Here is a 21106-nt window from a genome sequence, read left to right as displayed (position 1 = left end):
TCAGGAACAGTCACTGTATTCTTGGTAAGCACATCCACTGTAGATTTGGCCTTGTGTTTTAGGTTATTGTCCTGCTGAAAAGGGGGATTCATCTCCCAGTGTCTGGTGGAAAGCAGACAACCAGGTTTTTCAGCATTTTTCCTGTGCTTAGCTCTGTTCCGTTTCTTTTTTTATCTTGAAAAACTCCCCAGTCCTTAATTACAAGCATACCCATAACATGATGCAGCCACCACTATGCTTGAAAATATGGAGAGTGGTACTCAGTAATGTGTTGTATTTGCCTCAAACATTTGTATTCAGGTCAAAATATTCAGTTTTTGCCACATTTTTTTGCAGTATTAGTTTTGTGACTTGTTGGTGGAAAGCTTCAAGTTCCTTAGAGTACACATCACAAACTGGACCACCCACAGACAGTGTGGTGAAGGCGCAACAGAGCTTCTTCAACCTCAGGAGGCTGAATAAATTTGGCTTTTACAGATGCACAAATTGAGAGCATCCTGTCGGGCTGTATCACCGCCTGGTACAGCAACTGCACCGCCCGCAACCGCAAGGCTCTCCAGAGGGTGGTGCGATCTGCCCAACGCATTACTGGGGGCAAACTACCCACTCTCCAGGACACCTACAGTACCCGATGTCACAGAAAGGCCAAAAAGATCATCAAGGACCTCAACCACCTGAGCCACTGCCTGTTCACCCCACTATCATCCAGAAGGCGAGGTCAGTACAGATGCATCAAATCTGGGATCAAGAGATAGAAGCTGTTTTTCAATCTAAAGGCCATCAGACTGTTAAACAGCCATCACTAGCACATTTGAGGCTTCTGCCTATAGACAGACTAGAAATCACTGGCTACATTAAGAAATGGAACACTAGTCACTTTACTAATGTTTACATATCTTGCATTACTCATCTCATACAGTAGAATAGTATAGAGTACAGTGTATCTTAGTCCATGCTGCTCTGACATCGCTCATCCATATATGTATATATTCTTAATTCCATTCCTTAGGTTTGTGTGTATGTGTGTGAAATTGTTAGATATAACTGCACTGTTGGCGCTAGAAGCCCAGCATTTCACTACACCTGCAATAGCATCTGCTAAACACGTATGTGACCAATAAAATTTGATTTGCAAACAGGATGCATGTTTTGGAATATTTTTTATTCTGTACAGGCTTCCTTCTTTTCACCGTTTTATTTATGTTAGTATTGTGGACTAACTACAATGTTGTTGATCCATCCTGAATTTTCACCCATCACAGCCATTAAACTCCAACTATATTAAAGTCACCATTGGCCTCATGTTGAAATCCAATAAAAAAAAAAGATTCAGGCACAACATTTGAAAAAAGTCAAGGTGTGAATACTTTCCAAAACCCTACATTTCATCTGCAAGTCTTTTAGAAATATGTATACATTTGCAGAATAAGCATTTGTTCCCTTTCAAATGCATTGTTACAGTTGTTGATTATCCTAGCCATGTTAGCATAGGCGTGACAAGAGTCAAAACAAGTGATGGCATCAAGAACAAAATACAACTAGCTGAAACAAGCCATCTATGATTCACCACACAGCAGCTTCTAGTCATTGTTGCTAACCATCTGACCGATCAGGATGAAAACAACTTTTTACCTTACGCCCACATTTTTGTTGTGACATTGTCAACCCACAAGCATGATCACCACCAACGACACCAACATTACCTTGAAGCCATTCTGCTCAGCAAACGCAGTGATGGTCTCTCTCCTCTCTCTAGTGGTGTTAGTCGCATCAAACACCTGGAGAAATAACAGAACACACACACCATCACTCGCGGTTCAGACTGAGAACCTGCACTGTAATCCATATTCAAATACGCAGTGCGATATCAAAGTACTTCATGACGGGATATCCCATCCCAATGTTAATGTGCACATAATCTGGCTACATTGGAGTTTCCAATGTGATATTTTTCTTCAAAGAGGGATTGTACACACAGCAACTTGGCCTCCATCAGCGAGGTACTGTCTGACATCATTCAGTGCTGCTGACGCACACTGCCTGCAAAGAAGAGTGGGGAAACTGAGTCAGAGGCAGCAGTGACAAGAGCCACTAATGGGTTAGCAAAGACAACTCACAGATGCTGGTTAAAAACAGGTACATAACAATATAATATGATATTGTTAGGCAATTTGGGGCATTCAAGGACAAGAGGATCTGATCAGTGTTTCCACAGCGGACGAGGAAAGCACTGGAAATGTTTCTTACTGTCTGATTTTCAGACCCTCCTCATTGTCTGGACGGAAGAACTCAAAGGACTTGTAGATCTTCAGACACTCACGCCGGTACTGCCCAACATTGAATTCTAAATGGGGGAAAGAAAAAAATAGTTGCATGCTTTACTTTTCTAGATACTATTGACTGTTCAGCGGCATTCTTACATGTCAGTGTGTGTGTGAGTGGATTGGATTACGGAAATGTAATTTCAGGTATAAGGGCTTAAAGTTGGTACCTTTGGTTGGCACGCCGATCCAGTTGAGATAGCGGGTGAGCTTCTTGGAGATGTAGGTCTTTCCTCTGGCCGGGAGGCCCACCGTCACTATCAGGGTGGGACAGTTGGTCATACATACTGCACATGGAAGAGAGGAGAAAGGGGAGAATAAAATGATTCTACAGGTTATTATAATTATTCTACTTGGACAGAGACTGCTACTGAAGCATAAGCATGAACAAACAGTGCAGGCTGTGGTAGGGAAGGGAAGGGCTTGGATTACTTTTTTCCTAAATGCTAGGACCATTTGGGCAATTACCTGGGCAATTCCACTGTGACACTAGGCAGGTGTCCAATAAACAAGCTTTATTCTACAAAAGCAATGTCGCAAAATAAAATCTTAGTGACACGTTTAACTGAAATGACAGATATTGGAGACATTTTCTAAAGAGTCACATTTTTATTCAACTGACAGGTGGATTTATCTTTATTGCGACAAATGTTGCCGAAATTGTTTTTCGAATAAATTATGAGGTACACGGGAACGTGATGTCATCATATAGCCGAACTATAAAGCTCTATACCACATTTTTTTTTCAACTATAATTTTTTTTATTTGCAAGACAAGGATTGTCTTGACTTTCAAGAATGCCTGAATTGTTTCGCCTTGCTTTTCTGTTTGGCTGGATGCAAACGTTTCACCTCCCCCCATTATTTCATATCTACAGAAAGTCTCACCATGGCACAGATTGTTGCGATATGTTGACATATGACAATTATTAGGATATGGCAAATAGTAAATTATTGCATTCTATCAATGTTGGCTTTTGTGGGCTACCTGAGACATGAAACAGATGGCGAGAGTCTGTATGCCCTCCTAGCTAATTTATTATGAGCAATTTTCCTAAATGGTTAATGGAAACACTTCAACCACTTCATTTTTATTCAACACTAGGTTTTAGTGAAAGTTGTATTTTACTTGCTGTTTTTATTGACAGTGTAATGGAAATGCAGCATAGCTGGCAATTGTCACATTTATTTTCTATGTGACCTTTCTATATAGACTAAAATCACTTGACAAGTTCATGGAAACAAAGCTAGTGTCCTGCAAGTGAACTAGTCTGATTAAATCAGGCCGTAAAACAATTAATTGGTAGGCTATATACAGCCTGAAACATTTGGCAAAATGGTGTAAATTTTCCTTACAAGCCAGTATGTTGAATAAAATAAAATTTGAACATACTCTACCGGTTGTCTGTGCAGCTTGTCCTTCAGCTGCTCACAATGAGACAATATCCACAGGAAAGTATTGCTTACCAAATTCTTAGAGAGCTGCTAGGTACAGTATATGGTTCAGTACCAAGGTAAAGTTTTATATTCGTTTCTCTCGTCAATAGCTATAGAACCAATCATGCCATGACAAGAAAACATCTATATTCTAAATCAGGGGAGGATGGAGAACAATCCACACCTCTTTAGGATTTCACATCTTCAAACAAAACAAGTGGATGGTTCTCCGTCCTCCCGATTCAGAATATATCATTTTCATGGCATGCTTGGTTCAATTGCCTAGCTATTCACGAGATAAAACTACAATTCAATTTTTTTTAAACTGACTTCACCCTAGTGCCTAACAAAACCAGTGGATATTTTGTCTTAATTAAGGACAAACCGGTAGAGCAAATTCTAATGTATTTTTATTCAACATTCTGGGTTGTATGTAAGGAACATTTACACACAAATGCTTCAGGCTGTATTTAATTGTGTATTACAGCCTGATCAAGCAGACAAGTGACCTAGTTTGCTACTAAATGCCTCGTTCAAAACAACTGGGAACTTGGAAATGTCCGACTTCGGTGCGGTTAAAACGACTGCGAACTTGGGGGGAAAACGAGCTCCGACTGCGAAAAATCCAACTCGGAAACTTGGGCATCTTTCTAGAACAGTTGTCTTTCCAACCAGATGTCACATCATGACATAAGTGATCCTTGTCCCCCCCCCCCCAGAGTTTCCAGTTGTCTTGAAATAACCAGAATGTTCAACCCCTTGGGTTGATGTTGTGGGATCTGTTTATTTTACAAGTCGGGAGAAGACAGACACAGTATTCCAGATAAATTGAGAAGCAAATAACGATGATCTGTCCTGGAGAGGGGAGCCAGTACGTTATTTTATAACTCTATGGTTCAATGGGCTGTTAGAACAGTCAGTAGGGTCATGGACCTTAACTTCATGCGTAAAGTATCCTACCCTGCTACGAAAAGTAAAATGACCTTAATTTGACAAAAACAGAATACCTTCTAGCCATGACCAGTCAGTAATCAGACGCAGGCATCACGATCATCAATAATCGATTGCCAAGACTTAAGGTCACGCCATAAACACATTTTCTCCACGTCTTTCGGAAAGCACGGAAGTTGATTACGACACAATGACATAAGAGGATTTAGCTAGCGATTAATAAAATGCTATTTCACAATATACACTGCTCGAATATTAGAATGCGCGAGTCAACCGGCTTGCTGTCTAAACACGTCGGTAATCGTTATACGCACCCATTCTTTGACAAATGCGTTTATCAGGAAGGCCATTTTTACAAGGCAATGGCATCCAGATTTTCTTGAGCGGGTTTTGAGTTAGTTCCCGCGGCGTTGCAGCGTTTGATGGTCTTGCTTCCATTCCGACTGCCACGGAGGACATGGTGGCCTCTGCTACTGTGGCGCGGAGCCTTTCTTCTATTGGAGCGTTACAGGAGATCTGTCTCGCATCAGTGCTGTTTGATGAGGTCTGCTGGTGGTTGGCATAATGGACTGAGGAACCATTATGGTATGTGCCTACCATAATCTCTCAAAAATACGCGCATATATTTGCTCTGAAATAATGAAGTAACGCTGTTGCAGTAAGCATCAGAGTTGCCATTTACAAAATGCAATTACATTTTCCAACTTCCAAGTTTATACTGGGATTAATGGCGCACTACTCGACGTCATTATTCCCCTATGCATCGATGGTATTATTGTATCAAGCTACAAGCACGGACAATGAATAATTAATTGAGCCTGTAAAAACAACCTATCCGTGTAGGCCTGTTATTTATTTACATTTTTAAAACATTTTAATAAACTGATATGTAGTTATTACGGTAAACAGACTACAACGTAACGCAACCTTAAATACCCCAACCCTTTCCTCCAGGACCACCAGACGTTTCACATTTACATGCACACCAATCTCCCTTTATTATTCGGACTACTCAAGTATTCAGTTGCGTTGACGCATAAAACATCATATACCGTTTAGAAGAACCCATCATTGTCATCAACTCCTTGACTAATTGAATCAGGTGTGCCAGGTTAGCGCGAAAACAAAAATGTGCAACGTCGTGGTCTCCGCGGAGAACTGGGGTAAAGACAGCTTCAGGTTGGATATTCGCCTGTAGTTTTCCTTACATCCACCAACAGCAGTTAGGGACCGTCAACATATTTACAAATCGAATTTTTCAAATGTCAATAGCTCTTCAATCATTACTCCTAAAACGTTCAACACTGGTTGTAGCTAACCCAATGGCATACACACATTGCACACTTTTTTTTGTCGATTTACATCTCGCACTATTTTAAATTATTTACATTTCAATAGCTCTTTGGTCATATGACCTGTCTTCAAACAAGGTTCAGAATGTCCACTGACTACATACCCTTATGTAGTCAGTGGACTATAGTTATTCCATTGTACTGGATCTAATACATATTAGCATTTTACATTCATAAGTGTAATAATTTATGACATACTGTGAAAAACTCTTGGCTGCTGGCTCTGTCACTTTCAGACATGCACAGAGCAGACTGAAAGGGGAAGGGTAGCTCTTGACTTGAACCACAGGGGTTCTCTGTAAAGAGAGAGTAATCCAAAAGACAGACACACCCCTTGACTTGATTGATTGGCACCCTTAACCTGTATGCATTCTCTCCTGATTGGTCTCCGTGGTGCTTAGTCAATGGGAACTCCGTTGCCGGCCCCATCATAAAGTTCTTACAGTCTGACTAAAGTGCCAGAGGTATGAGGAAAGACATCCTCCTTTGTATTTATGGGAACAAATATTTTATATAACAAAACGCTCTACATTTATTCACTCTGTGATAGGGTTGGATCCTATATGCTATTTTTCTCCTGTAAATTGTTCAGTGCCTATAATTTAGGCTGTGTGTAGAATAGGGCATAAAAGGAAATTACCTATACTAGATTATAGTGATAAGGAAATCAGCATTCAGTTTTGGCCTATGTATTCATTTGCCTATAACTAAATCAGAATTCCATTAGGTTTATATTTTTAAAGAGAATACTTCAAAATGAGATGATCCTGCTATGGAAGACAACTGGGTGGACATAAAGTGGAAAGGGGTGAAATAACTCACACCATGCAGCAGGACACCTTCAGCTGCGGGGTCTTTGTAATGCAGGTTTGATAGTTAGATTTTCAATAATGAATGGTTAGCTGTTGTGACAATTTGGTCAAAAACAACAAAATAAAATTTGGTGTAGATGGCCAAGGAAGTTGTACAGAACTTCCCCAATATCCCCTCCCAATTTTTTTTTTAATTTAACCAGTTAGGCTAGTTGAGAACAAGTTCTCATTTGCAACCTGGCCAAAATAAATAAAAGCAGTTCGACAGAGTTACACATGGGAAAAAAAGTCAATAATACAGTAGAAAGTCTATATACAGTATGCACAAATGAGGTAGGATAAGGGAGGTAAAGCAATAAATAGGCCATGGTGGCGAAGTAATTACAATATAGCAATTAAACACTGGAATGGTAGATGTGCAGAAGATGAATGTGCAAGTAGAGATACTGGGGTACAAAGGAGCAAGATAAATAAATAAATACAGTATGGGCCATTTACAGATGGGCTAGGTAAAGGTGCAGTGATCGGTGAGATGCTCTGACAGCTGGTGCTTAAAGCTAGTGAGGGAGATATGCGTCTCCAGCTTCAGTGATTTTTGCAGTTCGTTCCAGTCATTGGCAGCAGAGAACCGGAAGGGAAGGCAGCCAAAGGAAGAATTGGCTTTGGGGGTGACCAGTGAGATACCTGGCGGGGCTTTACCTAGCAGGGACTTGTAGATGACCTGGAGCCAGTGAGTTTGGCGACGAGTATGAAGCGAAGGCCAGCCAACGAGAGCGTACAGGTCGCAGTGATGGGTAGTATATGGGGCTTTGGTGACAAAACGGATGGTACTGTGATAGACTGCATCCAATTTGTTGAGTAGTGTTGGAGGCTATTTTGTAAATGATATCGCCGAAGTTGAGGATTGGTAGGATGGTCAGTTTTACGAGGGTATGTTTGGCAGCATGAGTGAAGGATGTTTTGTTGTGAAATAGGAAGCCAATTCTAGATTTAATTTTGGATTGGAGATGCTTAATGTGAGTCTGGAAGGAGAGTTTAGTCTAACCAGACACCTAGGTATTTGTAGTTGTCCACATATTCTAAGTCAGAACCGTCAAGAGTAGTGATGCTGGATGGCCGGGCAGCAAATCGGTTGAATGAATGGTTAGCTGTTGTTCATTTAGTTTTACTTGCATTTAAGAGCAATTGGGAGGCCACAGAAGGAGAGTTGTATGGCATCGAAGCTCGTCTGGAGGTTAGTTTACCTCTGGCCCTTCTTTGGACACTGGGTTTACAGAATGCTGTCGTCTGCATAGAGGTGGATCAGAGAATCACCAGCAGCAAGAGCGACATCATTGATCACAGAGAAGAGAGTCGGCCCTAGAATTGAACCCTGTGGCACCCCCATAGAGACTGACAGTGGTCCGGACAACAGACCCTCCGATTTGACACACTGAACTCTATCAGAGAAGTAGTTGGTGAACCAGGCGAGGCAAACATTTGAGAAATTTTTTAATTGATAGAACCCTCACAAAAACACATGGATCAACTGTGAAAAGAAATGGCTGAGGATATACTAAAAAATGTCTGGTATGTAATGACATTTAATTCAAAGTAAATGTAAATGCTTTATTTCTATGTAGTTGTGTAGGACAGCCATATGTTCAGTTCATGCCTATGATTTCAGAGTTCAACAAGGCCAACAACTGCTTCATGTGTGACACTGATAAAGAACCTGGATGTGGCCCAAAGACTGACTGGGTTAGTAACTTTATTTAACCTGTTTATAATATTTTGACAAGTGACGGCATGTAAGACCATTTATGATATAACAAAGGATGGCCAATGTCATTCTGCATTGATATTATTTATAACGTGTTACGTTTTGTTTTAGATTGAATGTTATGCATGCCAACAGTGGTTCCATGTGCTGTGTCTAGGAATGAAGACAAGAGTTCAGAGTGAATAACACAAACTGGAAGTGATGTCTTTGTTGTTGAAAATGTATGCTATACCCCATCCAAACTGAAGAGGCTCTGAAATGTACATCAACCAGGGATAAAGAGAAAGTGAACACTGAAATGTTTTGTACTTATTTGAAGTAAAGTGTCTGACATATTGTAGACTTTTAATCTTTTCCAACTTCTGTTTAATTTGTCAATATCCCATTTTTCTTCATTGATTTTCTGGCCACCATTACTGCGGTTGCATGTTCAGTATTTGTATTGACCAGTAAACCCACCTTACTCTCCATCCCGGCTTTGGAGAAATTAATAAAACATGACTCTCGTACTTTGCCCTTTATGGTTGATATTAACGATGAGAGACAGATAATATCTCCTTTCTCCTATTGTGTACCACTGTTAAATAGTGTAAAAATAAAAAAAAGGGAAAATATATGTACTTAGAACTACCAATTATTATAGATAAATATTAAAGAAAAGGGTAAACACAACACTGGACTGAACCCCCTAAATTGTCAAACTAATATTAATGTACAACAATATAGAAGATACATGACTAGAGGTTATGCAATATGGGTGTATATCCACTGCATGCTTCTTAGGTATGTAATTGACATGACTAAGGAGCTATTGAAATGTAAAACTATGAAAAATTTACGTTACACTGCGTGATTTTACAGTACACAAACAAGAGTGTGCAATATAGAAGGCTAGTCTGTGAACATTCTGAAGTTTGAGTCCAGCAGGTCACATGACCAATGAGCTATTGAAGTTTTAAATTCTGAAAAATGAATGTAAAATCGAGTGATATGAAAATGGACAAACTAAAGGGTGTGCAATACATAAGGGTAGTCAGTGGACATTCTGCACCTTGTTTGAAGTCATTAGGTCACATGACCAAGGAGCTATTGAAATGAGAAAGTTTGAAAAATTCATGTAAAAACTTGAGATAAATTAACAAACCAAAGGGTGTGAAATATAGAAGGGCAGTCAGTGGACATTCTGAACTTTGTTTGAGTCAAGTAGGTCACATGACCAAAGAGCTATTGAAATTCAAATGTAAAAAAAGTTTGTACTTTGTTTACGCTCCATAACTAATTCAACTAGGAATACAAAATGCAGCTCACATTTCCACATGTTTATTAGCTTTGGAAAGTGAATTAATGTTCAAATCGTGGCTTATTTGGAGTCTGTGGCGCAAGCGGTTTGAAAGTGTGAATATTTGTAGAATATCCAACTTGAAACTGTCTACCTCGGTTTGCAGTGAGGGGTTTAAGCAGGTGTGTAGTGCTACGGCAAAAATGTGCACCCCTTTGGTCCCCAAGACCTGGATTAACAAACACAGATAGAATCCATGGATTTTCCATTTCTATGAGATAGACTCTAGGCTACTACGGACACAGTAAAGAAAGGTTGAGATGCCACCAAGATATACAAGGGCTCTAAAATACATAGATATTAGGGTGGAAAACAAATATGGGGGCACCATGTTGGTCAGAAAGAGATATATAAACACTTAACATTTTTTTCCAAAACACTGTTCTAATCACAATGGAGATAATTATTAATACGCTGATATGTAAATTGTAATGCTTGCATGACCTCAGGATACCAACAGATTCAGTAATTGTGAAGAACTTTGATCTCAGTTCCAAACAAAAAGGATGCACCCAAAGATTAGTATACCCTTTAATCTGTGGCACCCCTCTGCAATACAGGTAGTGTTTCTCATATTCATAAGATGGCAGCATTGGGTTAGCTAGGCTTAAGCCTTTGAAGCATTAATAATACATTAAACTGGATGGTGGATCAGAAAACTTGGTGATAATAATACACAATAACCAATGAGTGCACAATGTTCAGAAGTGGACACATAGTGGCTACACCTCAGTGATTATAACTGGCACCCAAGGGTCATAACAGTGATGAATATGATTGAGGTAGGCAGTGACACAACAACCAACCGCAGGATCAAGCAACTTCTCTAAAAGTTCATACTTCTTCAATTTAAAAAATGTCATGTTCCTTTTCCATTTAAACCTGCTCATGTTGCATTTTCTGACCACATTATTCTCTGGTATTGCAATGACCTTGTCTTGTGCTATGGTAACCATGTTTACAAATGCCATTGCAACCCCTTGGAAGAACACCAGTGTTGGTTAAAAAAATGTAAAAAAAAATTTAAAGCACAACTGACCACTGAGTTAATAGTTTTGGAGCGATGGCTACTGTAAACATATTAGTTACTGTGATACAAGCCACATTGAATTTGGCTATAAATAACAATTTACATGAGCTAATTACAGTGGGGAGAACAAGTATTTGATAACCTGCTAAATCGGCAGTGTTTCCTACTTACAAAGCATGTAGAGGTCTGTAGTTTTTATCATAGGTACACTTTAACGGTGAGAGACGGAATCTAAAACAAAAATCCAGAAAATCACATTATATGATTTTTAAGTAATTAATTTGCATTTTATTGCATGACGTAAGTATTTGATCACCTACCAACCAGTAAGAATTCCAGCTCTCACAGACCTGTTAGTTTTTCTTTTAAGAAGCCCTCCTGTTCTCCACTCATTACCTGTATTAACTGCACCTGTTTGAACTCGTTACCTGTATAAAAGACACCTGTCCACACACTCAAACAGACTCCAACCTCTCCACAATGGCCAAGACCAGAGAGCTGTGTAAGGATATCAGGGATAAAATTGTAGACCTGCACAAGGTTGGGATGGGCTACAGGACAATAGGCAAGCAGCTTGGTGAGAAGGCAACAACTGTTGGTGCAATTATTAGAAAATGGAAGAAGTTCAAGATGACGGTCAATCACCCTCGGTCTGGGGCTCCATGCAAGATCTCACCTCGTGGGGCATCAATGATCATGAGGAAAGTGAGGGATCAGCCCAGAACTACACGACAGGACCTGGTCAATGACCTGAAGAGAGCTGGAACCACAGTCTCAAAGAAAACCATTAGTAACACACTACGCCGTCATGGATTAAAATCCTGCAGCGCACGCAAGGTCCCCCTGCACATGTCCAGGTCCGCCTGAAGTTTGCCAATGACCATCTGGATGATCCAGAGGAGGACTGGGAGAAGGTCATGTGGACAAAGAGCTTTCTGGTCTAAACTCCACCTGCCGTGTTTGGGGGAAGAAGGATGAGTACAACCCCAAGATCACCATCCCAACCGTGAAGCATGGAGGTGGAAACATCATTCTTTGGGGATGCTTTTCTTCAAAGGGGACAGGACGACTGCACCTTATTGAGGGGAGGATGGATGGGGCCATGCATCGCTAGATCTTGGCCAACAACCTCCTTCCCTCAGTAAGAGCATTGAAGATGGGTCATGGCTGGGTCTTCCAGCATGACAACGACCCGAAACACACAGCCAGGGCAACTAAGGAGTGACTCCGTAAGAAGCATCTCAAGGTCCTGGAGTGGCCTAGCCAGTCTCCAGACCGGAACCCAATAGAACATCTTTGGAGGGAGCTGAAAGTCCGTATTGCCCAGTGACAGCCCCAAAAGCTGAAGGATCTGGAGAAGGTATGTATGGAGGAGTGGGCCAAAATCCCTGCTGCAGTGTGTGCAAACCTGGTCAAGAACTACAGGAAACGTATGATATCTAATTGCAAACAAAGGTTTCTGTACCAAATATTAAGTTCTGCTTTTCTGATGTATCTAATACTTATGTCATGCAAATTAATTACTTATCATACAATGTGACTTTCTGGATTTTTGTTTTAGATTCAGTCTTTCACAGTTGACCTGTGTGTACCTATGATAAAAATTACAGACCTCCACATGCTTTGCAAGTAGGAAAACCTGCAAAATCGTCTGTGTATCAAATACTTGTTCTCCCCACTGTATATAGACAATGTTTTAACCATTTCTAAGTCTAAGAAGATAAATCTATTTTTAACAAAGCAAGTTGTGGCTCCTTTTAGGTGAACACATTCACTCAAATGCTGTGTCTAAGCATTACAGGCATCTTCTCTCAAATGCCCTGACTGGCTGTGATAGGTACGTTTATAATACATGCCTTCTGTTTTGCAATAGACCATGGTTAGTGGGAAGGAAGAGGAAGCATTTCAAAAGAATGACCGTCCTAATAAAAATAAATAAAGACTACGGCATCCCTGTAAACAACTAACTTGCCATGTCAAAGCATGAGACAGGTTGCTACTCACTGTCCACTATGACAAATGAACGCACAGTAAATACTGTGGATGTTTTTCCATGACCTTCTTATGGATACTGCATGTGCCTTACACACACTAAATGCAGCTCTGCTACCCTTGTTGAGCAAATGACATTTAAACCTGCCCTGAAAGACTTTTGCCATTTTAGAATGATTGTGTGTGCATGCTGTAGTTGTATTTACATTATCTAACCAGTCCAACCTGATATAAATCTTATGTCAGCATCAATCTGGTTTAGAACAGGTTTTGACTTCCAACAGTAAGCTTTAGCCACTACGTAAATTCCTTGATGTCGCAATCTGCCCGGTAGGCTTCCTGGCAAGCCCACCTGTCATTCATAATCAGAGTCAAACCATTGGCTTAGCAGTGCCCTATGAGAAACAGAAGCAGTGAAAACACAATTTGTACAAAGTTGAGTCTTGCATTTGGTGCAGTTGTAACTCCAGTGAGGCTGTTTTCCAGGACATCTGAGGATATAATGTGAGGACCTTCTACACTACATTGTATCGTGAACAGAAAGTGGGTCTAACACAACCCTTCCCACATCTCAGATGTGATACACACTGAGTATACCAAACATTAGGAACACTTTCCTAATATTGAGTAACAACCCCCATGAAAAACCCAGTAGCGTTGCAGTTCTTGACCCAAACCAGTGCGCCTGGCACCTACGCGGTTCAAAGGCACTTACATATTTTGTTTTGCCCATTCACCCTCTGAATAGCACACATACACAATCCATGTCTCAATGTTTAACAATCCTTCTTTAACCTGTGTCCTCTCCTTCATCTCCACGGATTAAAGTGGAATTAACACGTGGCATATATCAGGGATCATAGCTTTCACCTGGTCAGTCAATGTCATGGAAAGAGCAGGGGTCCTTAATGTTTTGTACACTCAGTGTAGAAGCCACATGACGTAATAACATGGGGAAACTCACTAGCCTACAAATGCCAATGGGTATCAGTATCCTAGCATTTCTATCGTTGCCATAGAATATATTGATCATAACCGTTCCTCAAAATTCAGTTTACATTGCTTTTCATGAAACAGACTCCAAAGTGTGTGGTTAAAATGTATAAACTATTTTGCATAAATTCAGCACGGTCATTTCAAATCGGCCACAATAACCTCATGCATGATATTACATTATAACCTTCCTCAGGGAACCACCAGTAGCCTAATCCTGTTAGGCTATAGAAATGAATTGTCAAGCTTTGACCATATATTGCAAGCTACATTTACACTGCATCCTATGACCCTACCGCGTTTTGTGTTGAATAAATGAACGTGTAGGCTACGCATCTGTTGTAGGTCAGCTTCGAATTAAATAGCTGTTTATGGGAAATACATAACATATGTCAGTGTGGTCATTTCTCGTGGATGTCAGTCTTCAAAACAGATTGTATTATCGTCACTCTAAGGTATTTCTTCAGCGTCAAAACAACACACCGCCTGTGACATTGGCACTTGTTAACGTCTTCCGCAGATCCGATACTTCGTTATTCACAGCCCAGTTTTGGTCGAATGGATGCATTCATATTTTGAACCTTAATATCTAAAGTCCAAATTCCTTACCCGTCTGATCCAGATTCTGCGTGCTTTTGGAACGACTGCAGCCTCTCATCCTCCGTGTTTAGTTCTGATGTAGCCTACGTTGAGTGCGGGGCAATCACACTGAATGAAACATGGTGCAGCCAGTTGAGGTCTAGAGCTGTGTGATGAAATTGCTGAGATGCATGTTGACTATTTATGCACACACCCACTTCTGCTGAATTACTTCAGGGTGATTGCAAGGCTGACCATTCAGTTTCTCAAGAAAGATAACTAACATGTTGATACTTATTTTTCACTATTGTGTTTCAGTTTATGCCACGATTTCAAATGAGATCACAGACAGTCAGATATGAGTCTAAGACAGGTCACTGATGCTGTGTAGCCTACTCAACATACACTACATGACCAAAAGTATGTGGATACCTGCTTGTGGAACATCTCATTCCAAAATCAATATATGGAGTTAATATGGAGTTGGTCCCCACTTTGCTGCTATAACAGCTTCCACTCTTCTGGGAAGGCTTTTCACTAGATGTTGGAACAGTGCTGCAGGGACTTGCTTCCATTCAGCCACAAGAGCATTAGTGAGGTCAGGCACTGATGTTGGGCAATTAGGCCTGGCTCGCAATTGGCTCTCCAATTCATCCCAAATGTGTTCGATGGGGTTGAGGTCAGGGCTCTGTGCAGGCAGTCAAGCTCTTCCACACTTATCTTGACAAACCATTTCGGTATAGAACTCGCTTTGTGAACGGGGTCATTGTTCCATGCTGAAACAGGAAAGGGCCTTCCCCAAACTGTTGCCACAAAGTTGGAAGCGCAAAATCATCTAGAATGCCATTGAATGATGTAGCGTTAAGATTTCCCTTCACTGGAACTAAGGGGCCTAGACCGAACCAGGAAAAATAGCCCCAGACCATTATTCTTTCTCCACCAAACTTTACAGTTGGCACTATACATTGGTGCAGGTAGCGTTCTCCTGGCATCCGCCAAAACCGGTGCCAAGTTGAAATTCACAGAGCTCTTCAGTAAGGCCATTCTACTGCCAATGTTTTTATATGGAGATTGCATGGCTGTGTGCTCAAGTTTATACACCTGTCGGTAACGACGGGTGTGGCTTAAATAGCCGAATCCACTAATTTTAAACGGTGTCCACATACTTCTGTATATATTGTGTACATGTTGCAGACTATATATAGACTGAGATATAGGCTAAGGACTTCAAGGGAGTCCAAGAATACATTTATTTAAGTTTCCCCTGGGAGATTTAGTTTACCATAGTAGGAATCTGAATTAAAATATTCTCAGTGCAATAAAACTGAAAGTTGAACTGCTGTAAACCTAATCTGAACTGCTTTGTGATTTACATGGCCCATTGATTTAGTAGCGACCCTAACTGAGCTATATGGGTTAAGTGGACACACGCACACGCACACACACACACCTAACAATGTGACCCAGTTGCCCAGCAGAGATAACAGTGCAGCATGTGACCCGTCTATGTGGACTGAAAGCTATTTCAGTTGCTCTAATGATACCCTTATCAGCCCTGCCTTGATAATGGCACTAATTGTCAAGCACATGATGTTGTGTCTTGTCTCTACTCAACAATAATATTGGAGTAAATGCATTGTGACAAATGAAGAGAAAGGGATGAGGCAAAGATAAATGAAACCAGTGTTGGGGAGGAAAATGTGATGAGAAAGATGTGATGAGAAAGAGCGAGAGAGACAGAATTGCTGGTTATGTATGTGCAACCTGGACTCAGGGGTAGACGTAAGATAGTAAATGTAAATGTGTGACACTCCAAATAGTATCATATGTTACGTTTAGTATGGTACTTATTAATTTGTGGATGTCCATCATCGATTTTGTATGATATGTTATGAATTACAATTCGTATGATATGTTACAAATTGCAATTTGTAAAATGTTACGAATTCCAATTCGTACAATATGTTACGAATTTGCAAACCGTATGATATTTTGGGAATTCCAATTTGTTGTGGCTAACGTTAGCTAGGTGGCTAACGCCAACATTAGCTAGATGGTTAACATTAGTTAGGCTTGGGGTTAAGGTTAGGGTTAAGATTAGGGTTAAGGTTAGGAGTTAGGTCAAAGGGTTAAGGTTAGGGTTAGCTAACATGCTTAGTAGTTGCAAAGTAGCTAAAGCGTAGTAAGTAGTTGCAAAGTTGATAAAATGCTAAAGCTAGATGTTCACAATACAATGTTTCAAGTTTCTTGCAGACATGCCATGCGTGTGATTTATAGGATATTTATTTTGATTAAGACATTTTCTACCTGCAGGCTGCAATGTTTTTCTTTGTTGGTTTTATGTATGCTATGTTTATCCTACATAGTTGGCAATGACAATATAAGTTACTTTTGGAATTTTGATTAACCACATGATAATGATATTGAGATGCAAAGATTTTATTATAAATTAAACTGTTGCAAATTTGAAAATCATAACTGGCATGCAGATTGGTAGAAATGGTAAGATAAATTGACACTCCAAATTGAAAAGGTTGCCGATCAGTGGTGTAGACTATTACCAGCAACTTGAGGAGCTAAGGTCATCAGCAAGGGGGAGGATAGGGAACAGGTTTTTTTCTTCAGGTTAGGCTATGAGGCTATGTTGATCTCTGGCTCTCTCTTGAGTCATTTGTGTGTCATAATAATGCTATTAATCACAGTGTGTTTAAAGCCTAAAACAAGCTAATTAGCCTATATACAGTACAGGCCAGTTGATTTTATTAAAATACATAGGGTGTGTCTATGTACTGTAGTGAAAAATACACCTTTTAACATTTCGACCAATAGATTGGTTGAAAGAACAGGCGACTCTCGGTCGACCAAGATTATGTTTAGTCGGGGACAGCCCTAGTCTCACGTAACCACACCAAACGTAACATACCATACTAATTTCAGTGCCCCGGATTTACGTTTATTATTTTATGCCTAGTCTATGGCTGGTATGTGAGCACAAGATAGAGGGGTGGATAAATTAGGGGGTCATCATAATGCCAGAGAGGTAAAGAAAGCTAGAGTAAAAGGCCGATAGGGAGAAAGTTAGAAGATGAAAGAACAACAGACAGAGAGAGAGAGAGAAATAAAGATCACTGTGCATGAGAATGGCTTGACTCCTGTTCCTCACCACATTCTTTCCTAAAGACCATAGTGATAAGCATCCCCTTTCCCCCTCATCGGTCCCCCTCTTACTCCGTTCCAGATACTGTATCCCCTCTAACCCCCTCCCAAACTCTAGCCTCTGGCAGCATGTTGTGTCCAGGGCTGGCTAAACACGCTGTGTCCAATCCAATTACTGCTGGAGGCACCATAAATACCATCCATACCAGCCTCCTGCTCTCATGTATCTGCTGCCATGACTGTATTGAGTATGCTAGAGAGTGTTTGTGGGGGAGTTGTGGAGGAGCTGCTTTGAAGTGAAATAACAACTAACAAATGCTTTATAAAAGAGTTTGGTTTAGGGTTAGTTAGGCTAAGGTATTCTGGTCACACATGTTGTTAAGGAGTTGATAGTCATCATGCCAGTCACCATCTTTTACCCACAACAGTTTTGAAAGAGAAAGTCCCAGGTTTCATCATCCATTGTGACAGAGTACATTTGCAGTAGTGATTTTGAAAGACCTCCATGTCACACCTGAGGAGGAAATGACTCTCAGAGAGGAAAAATACATCTTCTCTCTTTTTTTTTTCTTTAAAAAAAAAAGTATTTTTGTTTCATCCAACAAAATGTAAAGGGTAAAACACAGGCTTTGAAGTAGGGCTAAATTAAGTGGCATACTATCTGTGAACTGTCACTCAGAACCTTCCTTTTATGCCCTAATTCCTCTGGTGTAGAAAGCCATATCTGAGAATCTGTCTGTGAAAATATCCATTAGAACAGAACAGTTGTGAGGTCATGATCTGTTTGAGCCACGTATAAGCATGGCCGATATCCCATATTGACAACAGTAAAGCCCAAAACTATTTTAACAACTAACTTTCCCATCCCATTCCCCAAACACCAGAGGGCAACAACCGTGTGAGTTGGAAGTAGGGGAAAGGTGCTTTATTGTGGTATATTCTAAACATACAAGGATGACCTTCCAGAGAAGAACTCTGAGAGTCAAATGGCTATGTTCCAAATAACAGCTCCATTTCTCCTATTTATAACTACCTCACAAAGCTTCATTAAGAATCCTTGTTCACAAGGAACAGTCAGTTATGTCCTTGGTATGATCATTACTCTGGTTTTACAGTTTGGAGATCAATAAAGGACAATGTCTTATTTCTTGGTTGACAGGTACACCAAGTAGACTATATTCTCTCCATAACCTAAAAATACACTTTTGATCAAATCTGTAGACAGTCCCAAGCACCTTTCAGTGACCTTAAATGGATGCCTAGTTTAAATAAAGGGTACATTAAAATAAAAATAAATAAACATAACAAAAAAGATAGAGTAGAGAGGCGCCGAAAGCTCTAGGCTCTACTGAAGTAGTCCTAAACCCACTAAACCCAAACAAAAACAAAGAAGTCATTTCTCAAGGCTGACACAAGTCAGCTTTCCACATCACAACATTGAGCCACCATCCGGTTACATAAGGCTGCCCTGATCTCACAAACAGGACAGTGACTGTTGTTCTACAGTATCTATCAGGGTAATATTACCCAGAGATTACCCTGGTCTGCATGAAGGACCTTGAAAAAAACAGACATTGTAGTAAAGTGTGCAGGCAAGCCTGTAGAAGTACCCGTTTTAAACTATAATTCCTAGCCAGCATTTAATGACATCCGGGTTAGTTGGGAAGAAGACTTATTTGAGGAAACTTGCCAGACAATTGGAGTTGCGTTTGATGCCTTTGAGCCAATTCTGTGTTAGTGAGACTGCCCTGACTCTGAGTTTGTGTACATTAGAATTCATCTATTTTAGTCCTAAGTAATTAACAGGACAAAGTCTTTCAAAGGTTGTTTTAATCCCTGAATAAAGGACTAAGACGTTGTAATAAAACAGCACGGATAACTTATGGGGCATTTCCACCTGAGACTTACCTCACACCAGTGTGTGGAGCAAGCATAATCAAACTTGGAGCAAGCAGAATCAAAGTCTCCATTATCAAGACAGTTGCTTAGGAAGCAGGTGTTAACCATAGAAGGAGTTAACCCATTTATGTAAATGCAGGCTGAAAAGTACCAGTGGCCTGAACTTGGCCCCAAGTCAGAGCAGGTTCGCTGAAGCCATGATCCAGTGAGACACTGGAGCCGTGCCTTGGAAGTAAAAAACAAAAGTTTGAGCATGAGGTAAGTTTCTTCCTGAGATAAGTCTCAGGTAGAAATTCACCACCAGAATGTGCTGGTTTCAGACAGTCCATGGTTGGTCTGTCTAGTTTCCTCATCATAATTTATATCATACACCAAAATGTTGAGAAGGTGTATGATCTGTGATATGTGCAGGCACGCAGTAGGCCCGAGACTCCTGCTCAGTTCCCTAAGGACTGCCACACAGAAAGAATATCAGCCCACAGCGAGAAGCACGAGATTGAACTTCACTCAACTTTCTAGAGCATTAGTCACCAACCGGTCGATCGCAATCACATTCCAAGTCGGTCGCCAAACACTTCTGTAAAAAACCCAATGATAAAGCCTTGTGTTCCTATTTGTTTTATTCATCCCGGGATGTTGGTGCCAAGTGCACCTGATTCAGCTACCCTGTGTGGCGGGTAGGCGAACTGTTGCCATTTTGAACTATTTAATTTGTCTGAAGGTACAAACTCTGCCTTCCCGCTGGCCGAGAGAGCAAATCAAGTGCACTATAGGCCTACCGCTGGCCAATCAGATGGCTCAGATTACCATGTCTGCAGTAACGTAGCAGACATAAAAGAAAGCTACAACAAAGTTGATACTGTGAGATTTCAAAACGTTTAAAACCATGAGAGAGAGACGAATAGAGCAAAGATATGCTGTTTTTATGAGTGAGTTCATGTTGAAGTTCTTACTCTTTGTATTCAACACTTTTATAAGCCATAAAATGTGTGTTCTTCCTATTTCCACTGAGCGCTACAACAAGCACTGCAGCAGTAATGATTGAGTGGGAAAGTGTATTGATATGCTTGATGTTACGTTCCCCAGTTTCTGTGTTTTGGGTTTGTTTGTGTTGTTTTGGGTTTGTTTGTTCATATGTCTGTGTGCATTTAAGGAAATGGCTTCCTGAATTCCCCCAAGCAGCTGATTGGTCAGCCCCAGCAGATTGGAGCTCTGATCCCGCCCTCTCATCAGGGGATACAGCTGTCTGCAATTACCAACTCCTGCTGCAGCTTTAAAAGCCAGTGATCATTTGTTAGGAGAGAGAGCTTCTTGGTTTGTCCTGTGTTTCGGTGGTTTTCTGTATAATTGTTGTGAAGTAGTTTGTAGCCGGTCCTGCAGACATATATGTATGTCAAATTGACTGTGTTTTTGATTATTGAAATTGTTCACTTTACATTAGTAATTATTCTGTTTTTGTTCCCAGGGGGGAAGGGGAAGGCACC

At 40.6% G+C, this 21106-nt stretch overlaps 1 protein-coding gene and 1 long non-coding RNA gene across 5 annotated transcripts in view; one reads left to right on the top strand and one right to left on the bottom strand.

Moving 5' to 3' along the window:
• Positions 1-14930, bottom strand: part of LOC110527942 (6-phosphofructo-2-kinase/fructose-2,6-bisphosphatase 4) — a 29222-nt gene extending 14292 nt beyond the window's left edge. Inside the window, exons 1-5 of one of the 4 annotated variants that reach the window (XR_005052594.1) lie at positions 5023-5378; positions 2492-2608; positions 2248-2344; positions 1977-2040; positions 1704-1778 (exon numbers count right to left, since the gene is read on the bottom strand). Coding sequence is in view for 3 of the 4 variants with exons in the window: in XM_036983429.1 (XP_036839324.1) it covers positions 1704-1778; positions 1977-2040; positions 2248-2344; positions 2492-2608; positions 5023-5308 (639 nt within the window). In the remaining variant the exon portion in view is untranslated. Of the gene's footprint in view, positions 1-1703; positions 1779-1976; positions 2041-2247; positions 2345-2491; positions 2609-5022; positions 5379-14597 lie in introns of those variants that run through there. The other 3 variants (XM_021609582.2, XM_036983429.1, XM_021609580.2) reach the window with 3 other exon arrangements.
• Positions 4883-9168, top strand: LOC110527944. Its single transcript, XR_002474175.2, has 3 exons — positions 4883-5293; positions 8539-8612; positions 8792-9168. It is a non-coding gene; the product is annotated as an uncharacterized LOC110527944 (long non-coding RNA).
• Positions 14931-21106: the final 6176 nt, after the last annotated feature.

The sequence above is a fragment of the Oncorhynchus mykiss genome, chromosome 7 (genome assembly GCF_013265735.2).
Source record: "Oncorhynchus mykiss isolate Arlee chromosome 7, USDA_OmykA_1.1, whole genome shotgun sequence".
Taxonomy (NCBI): Eukaryota; Metazoa; Chordata; class Actinopteri; order Salmoniformes; family Salmonidae; genus Oncorhynchus; species Oncorhynchus mykiss.
This window is presented reverse-complemented; position numbering and strand designations above follow the sequence as displayed.